Here is a 13629-nt window from a genome sequence, read left to right on the forward strand (position 1 = left end):
AGCATGAGAATAATGCTGATAACACACTGGTATTTTGGTGGTTGCTAGGCTGTACTTACTCTAAGTCAAGGACTTTTCAGTTTCTCATGCTCTGCCAGCAAGCAGGTGCACGAGAAGCTGGGGAGAACAAGCCAAAGGGATATTTCATACCACAGAACATCATGCCCAGTATATAAACTAGGAAGACTAGATCGGGAGTCACCAGTTGCTACTCAGGGATGGGATGGGAATTGGTCAGCGGGTGGGGAGCAATTGGATTTTGCATCACTTCTTTCTCTCGGATTTTATTCCTCCCTCTCTCCTTTTCTATTATTATTATTATTATTGTTATTATTTTTATTATTGTATTTTATTTTGTTTCAATTGCTAAACAGTTCTTGTCTTAAACTAAGAGTTTGGATTTTTGGGGTTTTGTCATTATCCTCCTCCCTGGGGAAGGGGCAGGGGGAAAGTGAGTGAGCAGCTGCATGGTACTTAGTTGCTGACTGGGGCTAAACCACGACAACAAAGAGCAACAGGCTCCCACTGAGGTGCATGCTACACTATCTGAAGCAAAAGGATACCTGGCAGCTCAGTCCACCACAGACCTTCCAATCTGTCTATCCTGCAAACAGTCTGGACCAAAATCCCTGAGGAGGTGTTGGGCTACCTGAGCTCATCAGTCCGCAAGGCAGAGCCCCGAGCTGGGCACTCAAACCAGCTCAGGTTGAGAAACAGTGCAGCTGAGTACACACAGCACTGAGGTCAGGGTAATGACCATGACTCGTGGCACCTCCCATCAGGGCTTTTTGGCTCAGAGGCATCCAACGTGAATACGATTATATTGCCTCCAGACCTAAGTTGGCTCACATAACATCAGCAACACTGGCAAATAAAATCCAATGTACGTAGGAATACAGATTGTGTCTGCAGCTTCCAGACCTGATCAAAGAGCATAGGCTGAATGCAGCCTGCACAGAACACAGGAAGATTAGAGCACGGCTACTGTATAAAATACATCTATCATTCCTGCTTCACCCCACTCATTTCTACCCTTAGGCCTGCTTCAACTCCTCTACACCAGAGGCCAGGTAGAAGGAGACGTCCGGGGAAGGCTACCTAGGATACCTTTTGAGAGGCAGCTCCATGAAGTTGTACAGGGCAAAATAGGCTTGGAGGAGGGCTCTTTAGATAATCACAAGCCACTTGCAGAAATAAAGGAAGTAATGAATGGGTTTTGCCAGAGGAAGAGTTGAGAGGAAAGAATTACAAAAAGAGAAAGGCAGCATGCATATCCTCACGCTCCAAGGATCTATTTGGAACAAGAAGCAGGGGACCCATGCAGTGCCCACTCTTACTAGAGGGTATGGTGACCCTTCAGCAAGGGAGTCCAGGAGGGAGTCCAGTTCTTCCCCAATGATGTCCCCATCTGTGAAGTCCTCCACGCTCTCAGGCACTGGCAAGGGTACACAGTCTGGAGATGGGAGCAAGCTGGCAGCAGGGAGTGAGGTAGGCAAGCCCTTTGCATCTGAGTCAGAGGGCAAAGGGGCCAACCCATCATTCACAGGGATGGAGGCGGCCACAGGAGCCGGGAGGCACTGCAGGTCCATAGCGCAGTCTGTGACGAGAGAGAAACAGAGCCAGTCACCAGGAGAGCTTCTTGCAGGAGGCAAGCAGAGCACAGCCTGGCAAAAACACTATTGTACAACTCCACAAATCACAAAAACTAAGTATGCCGACTTTCCGAGAGGAGAGGTTCTACTCTGAAGAGTACTTGCCCTTTCATCTTTGTTCCCAGTCTCCAGTGGCTCACCAATGGCTGAAATACATTCTAAGGGCCAGTGCCCAGTCTGACTGTTGGGATTTGGCAAGCAGTACAGTAACCAGGAACAACACAAAACCCGTGGCTGAGCAGTTACTGAGTTCACTATGGCCAGGACTAAAGGCCAGGGGCACATAATCGGATTTCTCTATAAGCCACCACCTGGTGTTTTCTTTAATGTTCCTCACTAATGCGTTTGGCAGAAATCACCGCCTTCTCTACTCCTTGGAGCTTTGATATCCCAGCTGAAAGCCTGCTTACTCGCACACACCCTCTCTAAAAACCCAGGCAACCTAAACAGTAGAAGATAAAAAACATAAGGCCCTGATGGGAAGAGAGTTGGAGACTGAGTGCTCAGATCATGTTGTGCTATCAGTGTGTCCCCAAAAATCCCCATCAGGCTCACTTGGCTGTCTTTACCCAGGTAAATTCCCTGCTCCTGAGTCCGTCCTGATGACTGCAGCTGGGAGGTGGCTGCCCATACTCCCCCTCAACACCTGAGCAGCAAACATCCCCTTGGGAACTTGTGTGAGTCAGGGTTGGGGCAGGACAGAGGCAGTGATATTCCCTAAGGCTTCTTTCCCTCTCCAGTACACTACTGAAATGGTAAGACGTTCCCATCATGCAATACAAACCCCTGTTAAGTGAAGTTAAGTTACAAGCACATATTCTTCAAAGAAGAGCATTTTATTCTCAAAAAAATTAAAGGTTAAAAAAAAGAAGTTCAAATGTTAGAAATTTGGAAAATGCAGTATTACATTTGCAGTTCTCAAACCAAGCACCCAAACTACCTTAATTCTGCCCCTGTGTAGATGTCCTGGAATAAAAGAAGAGAAATAAGACAAAGACGCTACCTTCTCCACCCACATCCCAGAGGCTGCACTGTAGCTGCAATGGTCTAAGGCTATAAGCAAGGCAAAGTTTGGAAGGAGAGACAATAGGTTTTATTAGAAAGACCGATAAGTTCAGGAAAGAAACTAGACAAGCTTTGGAGACACAAAACTTGATCCAGGGAGGAATGCATCCTGTCTGTACTGGCTCTGCTCACTCAGCCCCCACAAGAACTTGGCCACCCCTTTATAACTGGGACTGGGCAAGCAAGCCCTATCTACAGCACGTGTTCAGTGACCGAGGAATGTGGTGGTGCCTTTCTTAGAGAGCTCAGCAAAGAAGCAATTGCAGCAAACCCCCAAGTCCTGAACAAAACAACAGCAGAGACAACATGCACAGGCAGGCCCCCTTACCTCTAGCCCCACCAGGAGCACAGCACCACCCATTGCAACCTTTCCTCCAGCATTTGTTGCAAGTGGTCCACGTGGATGGACCACAGCAAAGGTCACTGTACAAGCCACTGGAGGCCAAGCTGTGACAAAAGGCAGGGAAAGCAGTGGGAAGTGGCAAGGAACAGATTCAGGTCCCTCTCCACATCCTCAAGCATGTCATTGAAGGAAAGCACATGTTGTACCTTATGGGATCCAACATAAGTTTTCAGTGCTGCAGCTGAATACATTTCCCACAGGCAGCAGCTCAAAGGCAGGCTGTATGTGTCCTTAGTTTTACAACTGCCCCTCGGACCAGGCTCGGCTCCAAGCCCATGCCCCTTTGGGATGACTTCTCTCGGCTCATGTCCCTTTGGTGCAGAACCCCCATCTGCGCCCAGCAGCCAGCCATCCAGCTTCCCTTGGTGACAGCCTCATGGCTGGCAGCTCAGCCAGATTCCCTGCAGTACAAAGGGATGGCTTGTGCCTTCCCATTTTTCAGATGTTTAACTCTGGAGTACTGTCAAGATCCCTACAGAGGCCAAAAAGAAGTTCAGAACACACTGGAAGGGATGTGGACACATGCAGCAGGGAGCAAAAGGGTTCACAATGACAGGGCCCCAAAGGATCCAGCAGTTCAGACCTTCTCTGAGGAATGAATGAGGCCCTCCAGTTTCCATTCAGACCAGGAAGCAGCAAAAAGCCCTCACACATCCTAAGAGGCCCCAAATCCAGAAGAGCTGAATGCACAACCAAAGGCAGAGAATAACATGGGACCCCCCAGAGCACAGTGCATGTGAAGGGCAAGGAGAAGAGAAGGGATCGACAGGTTCCACTAATTGCAAGGAGCAGAGGGGAGATGTCTGCTCCCCTCTCTCTGATCACCCAAATCCTGTCATTCCTTCAGCCACTTCCTCCCACCCTCCTCTGTCCAATCTTTTTTCCTATCCCTCCTCCTTTCCCATTCCTGCTTTCCTCAGGACACCCCATCTGCTGACCTTACTCTCCAGCCACGATACCAACATTTTATGTACTCTCCTTACAGAAAGCTCATGCACCTCCTGCATTAACCTAATGTTTGGTCCATCTTAAAAAAATAAAACAGCTTTCTTTGATGAGTAGCTCACAGACACCCCCCCCCCGATTTCTGCCACTGCCATGACACCAAGCCCCATGTATTATTATAAGCTCAGGGAGGGACTTTTCTATATGCTCCCACCAATCAAGTCTCTCATACCAAGCCCTCCCACCTGGCAGCTTCTCTGGCCATGCACTGTCTGACCCAGAGGGGCAAGTACAGAACTTTTAAAAGGCCAGTTTCTAGCTCCACTTCCCTAGTGCATTAGCTAGCCAAGACCATACTGAGCCAGATCTGAGCCATGATCTCTGCAGGAGAGGGCTGAGTTAATCACATGACTTCAAACGAAATATGGAGGAAAGAACTTGAAGAGTTTGCATCTCAAAACCAAACCAAAATTTCAACAAAAAAACCCCAAACATGCTAAAAAAGCTTTGAATCTGAAACTCTCAAGGTTCCCAGCACCCACAGCCCTTCTGGTGGCACACCACTCTCAGGGCAATGGGATAAAACATAATTCCAGTGCTTTTAAAAAGGTTTCCTAGCAGTAAAGACTTTGTCTGCCTGAACTGCAGCAAAGGTGGCATGCTGCTCTTACACAAATCCTAATTAGATAAAGAGCTTACTGGATGCAGTCACTCTTTACTCTGTAGTAGGAGTCCAGTTCATTTTAGCACTGCAAGATAATGTGAAAAACTCTCCTTAATTCACAGAACTGGGTCTCATGCTCACATGTAGGATTCAGCTGCTGAACTGGCATTCAACAGAAAACTAACATGTTTCCCAAAGCCCCCTAATGATGAAATTAGTTTCTTTCTATAAAAACAGCCATTGCAGTGGTAAGTCATCACACTTACCCTCACACACAGAAGTACCTTCCAAAGAAGAAAGAGGGATGTGCTCAGAGGCACAAGCTCAGTGCTCCAGCACACAACAAAGGCCAACACACGTAGCAAGCCTTTCTACAGGGGCAGAGTTAAGGTCACTTGTTTCCCAGCATGAGAAAAGCAACATTGTTAGCCCTCCTTCTGCTCCTCCTGGGTGCCTAACCCTGAACTCGGCTCTCCCTGGTCCCTCCCAGCCCCTTTTGTTTTCAATTCCTCCACCTCAGCATCTTGGAGTACAATACACACTCAGAGCACAAGCAGTGCCTACAACCTTAACTTCACTTTATCTGGACTGTTTTGTCTGGGAGCAGAGTTTCAGAAGCTTTGCCAAGCACAGCTTCAAGAAAGCACAACTGGAGAGAGCTACGTACCTCAGCAGGCTCTTTTAATTCCCAGATGTGTCCCTCACTGGGCCTGGCCTTTTCTGCAGAAAAAATATTCCTGCTTTCTACCACCTTTCCCTCTTCCTTGTTACCAAACTCAGGAGTGTGCAGAAGAGACACAAATGCAGGGATGAACCTCTCAGGCCTGCTAGCCTGGTCACATACCTTACTGAAGCCACAAAAATCTGAGAAGAGGGATATTTTTACCTGTTTCGATGTCATCTATTGAACCCAATCCATTGGAAGTAGTCTGCAAAGAGGATACAGGAACAGGGAGAGAAAAATATTGTGAGAAATTAATCTTTAGACAGATATCCACACTTCACAGATGGGACTCTTTACTACTACTGAATGCATATGACCCCTTCTTTTCCTTTACGGTCTCTTTCCTTGTTAGAACAGTAAAAGCAACGGACTTTAAGAGGCCATTAATCCAAGGAACCTATTTGTTTTTACCTTCATCCATGTCCAAACCGTTTTGCTGCAAAGGAATGCCATCCCTGCACAATATCCAAGCATTTGAGTAAATCCATACACAGAATAGGGTTTTTCATGTATGGATGAGAACACTGTGTCCCAAGTCCCAGGATGCATCAATCAGTCAGCCCACAGCATGGGAGATCCGATTAGCCTGATCTTACACAACGTTCCTTTTCTTAGTTCACATATTTTGCAATCTGAAAACCACAAACTTTTACAGCAAACTCAAAACAGGAAAATGTTTCCGCCAAGACAACTGCTGACTTGGAGCTCCAGGCAAGAAATAAATTGAGTCCATATTTTACAGAAACATAAACAGAGGTACGTACGTGTGCTTGTAGCTTAAACTTAAAAAGGCACAAGAAAAGCATTTGTTTTGAGATACTGCATCTACTACAATAGTTTTTGCACTACTTTCAATTCTTGCAAAAAGAAAAATTTTCAAATTTAAAACTAGGCACAACCATTAAAGAAAGCTGAGTGGCCTTCATAGAAAGAAGGCAAGACACTGAATCGGGAGAGGTAAACCAATTCTTTAGTATCCCACCTTATTGTATGAAATTACAATATTTACAGTTTTATTGTTTGTTTGCTTTAAGGAGCAGTGTGAAGTACCGAACAGCCTGTAAAAACAGCAGGGGTTTTAGTCTGGATTTTTTTACCCAGTGACAGAACAAGGAAATCTGCAGTTTCTTGTCTTTTACCTTAGCATTTGCACAGTGCCCTGGCCAGTTGGATCACCCAGGACAACAGAAAGAGTACATAAACTGTGTATGTACCTCTCTCAGTATATCACAGGACTTAATTTTTTATGTTTCTTCAGCAGTTGCACTTTCTGACTTTTACTTAGCATTGCTGTGAACTACATAAAAACTTAATATCAAAAATTTATTTAAAATGCAAGAGAAAGCAAATATTCACAATAACTAAGAAAAATGACCATTTTCAGTGATCTAATTACTGACAACAAAAATGCTGTCACTAGAAATATTTTCAAAGAAGTAATTTCCTTGACAATATTCCTTAAAAGTGGAAAACTAATTAACACAGTTCAATCCTAAAAGACAGTTATAAATTTGCACATAAACAAAACTGCAAAGCATTCTAGTAGCACAATCCATAAAGAGTGACAACCACAGGATGCAAACTCTACCTGGTTTGACGAATTGATTGATGTGCCATTACTGAGTAGTGAGAACGTTTCCAATTCCTGCTGCAAGGAAGAGAGGGGTCTTAGAGCAGAATTCAGCCCATGAATGCTCATAAAATAAAAGCCACCCCAAAAGGCTGTGACAAAGGGGTATATGTTTCTTAACACTAAAAAGGGACATAAATTTGTTCTGTACACCTCAGAACATCCAACACAATCAGGAAGCAAAAAAAAATTCCCTGAGGAACAGAAGGTTGTTTCTTTTCATTAAGAAATTACTACCTTGGGAAGGCATTACAGTGGTAAAATGAAAGCTGGAAGACAACACAAGAGATTGAAATGTTATCAAAATGCCAATCACTAAATTTCAAATAATAAAAAGCATTTCAGAGTTTTTAATTTTTATATTTCTCACATACAGGTGGTTGAAGCCCATCTCAACTGAGTAACATGACTGCAGCAAAAAAGGCAGCAAGGCCAACACAGCAAACAGCTACAAAAAGTATTTCTGCTGAAAGCTTCCCTTTCTTTGAGACAGAATCATTTGGGAGTGTTGAGAGCTGCTACAACATCAAGGAGTTTCTTTCAGGGTAGGCAAATCACACGTGAAGTTTGTCAGGGAAAGGATTAACACGTTATAGCCAGATTTACCCCAAAAGCTCTCTGCAAACTTGATGCCCACCAATTGTTCCACCTCATACTACAAAGGTGCCCCTCTGGAGATGGAACACTCTGGTTGTTTAAGACACCGTTGCTCATGGGGCCGAGGATGTGAATGCAAACGTCAGCCTCCACTACAGCTAATATTCCCTACTTCTGACAACAAAATCCATGACCAAGGCAGCTTTACGGGAGAGTGCTAGCAGTGGCCTGACGCCCTCTAGCTCCATCGCAGGGTACACATTTAAACACCTAGAGTACTCCAACTGCAGCAGCAGTTCCTTGCAGAGCCAAGTTACAGATCCAGCCAGTGGTGTTAACTAGCGGACCCAGGACTCGCTTTTTACCTTCTTTCCTGGGATCTGACCAGATGTGTACCTGCTGCTCTCCCAAAGCGCAGGCCTTTCCCCCACCACAAAGAAGGGTACACAGGCCAGCAGCCTGCTAGAGGGTTGGCAGGGTGGTGCACATTTGTCTGTAACTGCAGGGCAGCACCTCCCACTTCTGCAAAAGTAAATCTGCACGAGCCAAAGGATATGAAGAAAGAAATCATACCTGAGGTCTTTTGTATGCTTTTCGAACCCTCAGTCCCAGCTTCTGGGCAAGTTCCTGTCCCAGTTGTGTGACACTTTCATCCTGGGGACAAAACCATTGACAGGACACTTTCAGTTTTGTGGCACACAGAATGAAGTAAAGAGGAATGCAGCAATGCACACTGGGCTGCACCAAGACGCCTCAATTTTTTTAGATGGCAGCAGGTGGGCAATTCCCAGAGCAGCTCTAGGAGAGTCCAGGTAGACCTCAGCATTCTCATCGAGTCCTGCCAAGATGCTGCAGTTGCACCAAGAGCTCTGCCCTACACTCTGCAGAGGTGCAGAGTGAGTATTCAATGCTGCAGAAGATCAGAATCAAATATCTGCTTCCAAAAAAGCACCCACTCTGCAAAAGCAGGGTTTATGAGTCCTGCTGGCAAGATGGCTGGAGGAGCTGCCAAGGCTGGCTGCTGGGGGCTGATACAGCTTCTTCAAGGTCTCCATGCCTGGGAAGGAGCCTGCATGTCTTCCCTCTCTGCCAGCTGTAGAGTTAATAATCAGTTTTGATATACAGATTGTATTCACTAGCCTGTTTTACTTGTTTCTTTGTTTTTAAAGCTGAAACCAAGTCTCAGTTTCCAACTTACTAGCTAGAAGGCATTTTCACTGTCTTCAGCTCCAGTGAAACTGCCTCAGCTTAGTCAAGCAGATCCTTTAGCTTTCCTTGTTGTGTGCCATTTACCACCCTCCCTGCCCAGTGCCCGTGCCCACTCACACACCACCATGGGCTTTCTGCCCACAACCTTCTTAACTTATTTATACCAGCAACTGTTTTCTTCTGCTTTCCTCTCTCTCCCTGTTTACAAAAATATCAGAGTATTTTAATAGTTTCTGCAAAGAAGAAAAAAGTACCTGCCGAACCTATTGTGATATCCCTCTATATCCCAACATTTCCTCCCTCATCTCCAATCATCTCTCTAATTGCCATGCTGATCTTTCCAATCTCCTTCTCTGTGCAGGTTCAGTCCTTTCCCTTTCAATACATGACAAGCCTCTAGTTCTTCCAGCCCACACTCTTGCTAACTTCTCCCTTCAATTTGGAGTGCCATTTTTTGACTGTACGCACTCCCCCACACCCTCAACATGAGTTGTCATCGTCTTCTCTGAACTCAGTGAAGACAAAATCTAACTTGTCCATTTCCTCTTCTAAAACATCCCATACCATACCAAAAAAAGCATACCACAGGGGAGTATTAATTTCACCATGCTGAGAACTTCTGCAAACTAGCAGCACTGAGTATCTGCACCCAGAAATAAGTTAACTCTGCAAGACAGTGAGCCAAATGAGTGGCAGGTCCTTCATCAATGAAGTTTTAAGACAGGCTCTGTTCCGACAACAAAGTTCACAGCAATGCAAGATGGAAGTACCCGTGTGCTCCAGAGGGGAATGGAAACAAGAGTGAGATGATGACTTGCCTTTGATGCAGAGAAAGTTTACGATTTCTGTTAATCAGGTAATAAGACAATGGGGTATGCTAATTTACAAGATTGAATTGTTTAGAATAGAGAATGCAGATCACTCAATATGGAGTTTTTTAGGCTTAAGTTTCCTGCCACAGAGAAGTTTGATAAACTGTCTGTAGACCACAATGATTGTAATGATAATATGGGAGCTATGTAATCATAACTATATGGTTAAAAATTAAATTAAATTAAGTGCTCAACTGCAATGTGAAATATGGGCAGATATGGCTTTTATGTGTTTATATATAAACACATACATTAGATGCTTTTGTCAATAAAAGGGCTCGTTTAAAAAACAGTTCTTCATCCCCAAACATGATACCTTTAATATGTTTTGGTCATCCTGCTCTGCCGAGTCAAAGAAAGTATGTTTTGGTCACCTTGTTCTGCCAACTCAAAGAAACTAGAATTTACAAGCTATACAAAAGGAAAAAGCCTGCTAACAAGGCTTTCAAAGATTGCTTCTATAATACAATAATACAGGAAAGTTAACTTCTCGTGTGGAGGTAGATGCATTTTTCTTGTAATAGCATTACAGAACCAAATTTAGCAAAGTTAACCAGTGCTTACTAGAACCCATGTCATCACAGTCTGGGTTCCTGTTCAATATTTGGCCTAAGATGATGCTCAAAAAAAGTACTATCAGGAAAATGTTTAGGTCCCACTATATGCAGATAGTCCCCTCTTCATTCAAAAATTTACATACCTGTGAACATAAAAATAACTATGACATGTGATGTCAAGGACAGTATTGCATGTTCCTCCAGAAATAAAGACCTTTATCAGCTTGCCTTAACAATCAGTAAGTAAAACATGAGACTTTTTTATCCAAAACAGGAAAACCACATGTTTTCCTTCCAAAGCTCCAATTCCCATTTGTCCCATATTCCTAGCCATTCCCATTAGAGATATAAAAGTAACCAATTAAAACATTCTCATGGCCTCAGTTCACATTCTGTCAGGACAGGGATTTGTTCTTCGCAAATAGGCCACTGAACCTGCTGTCACTAACCCGTGTGTCTGGCTGGCACTATTTGTAAAGTGACTCAGACTGAAGAAACACAGGAGGACAAATATCTTTGAGTCAGAGAGACAGAATTTCTGGGCATAAGCATACTCTCAGGGACCAATTTTCCTCTTCCACTGTCCTCTGGCCTCACACTAAGCATGTTGCCGAGAGGAAGGTTGTGAGCCACAATATTCCAGATGAGTTGCGTGTCAAAAACTTACATGTGGGAGGGACAGCAAGCATCGGCTATTGCACTCATATGCTTCTTTGTGTCTTCCAAGCTCATTTAAGGAGCGGGCTTTCCGGAATAGCGCTCGGATGTTCTCCTTGTCGAGACTTAAAGCCTTCTCACTGTCTTCCAGTGCCTTCTCATACAACCCCTGCATGGAAGAGACCACCTGGAGTCAGCTGTGGCACAGCAGACTAACTCCTCCTTGTGTGTGAAAGCAAACGTTCTATCTCTCAGCAGAAAACAGGAATAGAAATGGCAGTTGGAAGTACATATATTTATTACCTCATGCACAGACCAGTGTACAAACACACCTACATCAACAGAACATTTTGTTAAATCTTGCAAAACTCAAAACACTTCAAAGTCAGTGAATGACAGAACTAAGGCTGCTTGAGCAACCTTATCTTCTCTCTCCCCCTACCTTGGGCATGTTACACTTGACAATCCTTAATTACGTGACCACTTGCTAATTTTCAGGGACTTAACCTCATTCTGAACAGGATGGACCTGCTCTGAGGTTGTGCCATAAAGGAAAGCTGTTACATGTCTTAGTAAAATGGAAGCCTTTTAGAGCCTGAGTATTTCAGAATCTTCTCCAAGTGTGTGCTGAAAGTTCTTTCAAGACCCAAAGCCTTCTTACTGTCTTCCAGTGCCTATTTGAGGAGGCAGGATCCTCCAGAGCACTACTCAAACAGGATTCCAGAGAAATGCTTGCTCAGTACTGGAAGACATTGGATTGTACTAACTCCTCACCAGTGTGGACCAGAACTGCACTGTCAGTACCTTATGCCTGGCCCCATCTCCGTCACATCCCTCCTCTGGTCTCGCAAGACACAGTGCAATAGTGGGGAGATATGAGAGTTTTGTGTGTGTCATCATCTCCTCCAGTGTTCGACCAGGGAGAGAACAAAAATGACTGAAACCTCTCCTGACATCTTTTCCAACTGCACAGCACTGCTGCAACTGTGATGTCCTCCCTGACTCCTGAGGATGACTTGGGAAGGCACTCACCATGGCAAAGTAGCAGGCAGCTCGGTTGACATGCAGCTTGCAGAGGAGTTCCTTTGGGATGGTCACCTCGTCAGAGGCTGCATAATCTGCCACGTTCAGCCCTTCTACATACTGTACCAGCGAAAGCTTGAAATCCTTCTCTCGAAACAAATCATTGCCCTCTGCAAACAAGTTTCTCACCAGCTTCTGCAAAAAGGCCTGGGCAGCAGGGAGAGAACAAGTAGAAAAGTGGATGTTCAGAGACAGGAGAGACTTCCCGATTTCCCATTCCTTTCCGTATGTTTTAGCAAACTTCTTGCCCACTAAGATGTTCTTGCCTTCCCACCCTCATGTAAGACATCAATTTTTTTGGTAAAGAATCAAATCCCCATTCTTCTTGAACAATGAAGTGTCTTCTCCTTTCCCTGAAAGTTGTCATTGTAAGAAGCTTAAAACTTTAAGTCACAGACAAATTATGACAGACAATCCCACATTCTTCACTTTTGGTACGTAAACTAATGGTTGTGCAACAGAACAAATCTCAAGCTCCCAACCTCAGCAAACAAATTCTCCATTACCTCATAATCTTCTTGACTTAGGGGTAACGTGGACCTGAAAAAAAGAGAGAATAGTCTTGAAACAGGCATCCATGAAAACAAGGGCTTTTGTCTTATGAAGAATTCATCTTTCTGGTCCTGTGTTGATGATTTCAGTGAGCAACAACGCAGGTTCAGGAGGCTATTTAACTCCAGCTCTGTTGGCCAAGGCTGTGCCACAAAACTGGCAGTGCTTCTGTGGATAACACCTATACCACAACAGCACTGAGACTTAGGAGAAAGGTTCTGTTCTTCAAACTGGACCATCCAAGTCATTCAGGCTCGAGCCCCATATATTTATTCTTCCTCTTCAAGGAGTAATCAATAGGCTCTAGAGGAATCCTTAGCACTTTTCATAGCCTTTCTCACCTACAGTGCATACGTGATCTTAGTGGTTACAGAATAAACTTTTCTTAGATTTCATCTGATCACCATCAACTCCTTAAAATTAGGTACAGGAAATGTCATGGCTTTGTAAGGAACATTCATGCTGCTTATAAACTTGGATTATCTCTTTTGCACCAAAACAAACCAACAAACGGCACTGCCCCTGGTTCAGAGTTCAAGATACACCCCAGATGCATGAACAACACCTCAAATTTCTAAATAATTTTCTTCCCAAGAATCTTGGGCATTTTTGTAAATGCTCCCAAAATAAACCTCACAATTGCATCTCTGAAATTGAGTTATCAGCCCCATTTAGTCTCAGACTGGGGTGAAAATATTGTGGCCACACCACAAGATATAAATATGTCACATGGAAGATGTGAGGGTTTTTCCTACTGTAGAGGCACAGATTTCAGTGACACTAATTGCAGGATGCAAAGAAGTCCTAAAAAGAACCCAAATCAATCTCATTACTCATCATGGAACCTGGGCCTGAGTTTGAGGCCCTTGCTAACTCAAATATTGGAGGGAAAAAATACTACCGTATTTTATAAGGAAGTATTTAGAGTTTTAACTATTACATAAGCAACCACTTCAAGCTCTAGAGGGCCACATGATATTCATAGAGGAGTGACCCGAGGCATCTACCAGGTTGGCAAC

General features: G+C 44.3%; 1 protein-coding gene across 4 annotated transcripts in view; it reads right to left on the reverse strand.

The window, feature by feature from the left end:
• ZC3H7B (zinc finger CCCH-type containing 7B) overlaps window positions 1–13629 on the reverse strand; it is a 46464-nt gene that overhangs the window by 25635 nt on the left and 7200 nt on the right. For 2 of the 4 annotated variants that reach the window (XM_050323881.1, XM_050323878.1), the window contains exons 3-9: window positions 12565–12598; window positions 12008–12205; window positions 10986–11144; window positions 8254–8334; window positions 7042–7101; window positions 5616–5658; window positions 1338–1597 (exon numbers count right to left, since the gene is read on the reverse strand). In XM_050323881.1, coding sequence (XP_050179838.1) covers window positions 1338–1597; window positions 5616–5658; window positions 7042–7101; window positions 8254–8334; window positions 10986–11144; window positions 12008–12205; window positions 12565–12598 — 835 coding nt within the window. The remainder of the gene's footprint in view (window positions 1–1337; window positions 1598–5615; window positions 5659–7041; window positions 7102–8253; window positions 8335–10985; window positions 11145–12007; window positions 12206–12564; window positions 12599–13629) is intronic. The other 2 variants (XM_050323882.1, XM_050323880.1) reach the window with 1 other exon arrangement.

This window comes from Myiozetetes cayanensis, unplaced genomic scaffold (assembly GCF_022539395.1).
Source record: "Myiozetetes cayanensis isolate MyiCay16 unplaced genomic scaffold, myiCay2020 scf3, whole genome shotgun sequence".
In the NCBI taxonomy this organism is placed as follows: Eukaryota; Metazoa; Chordata; class Aves; order Passeriformes; family Tyrannidae; genus Myiozetetes; species Myiozetetes cayanensis.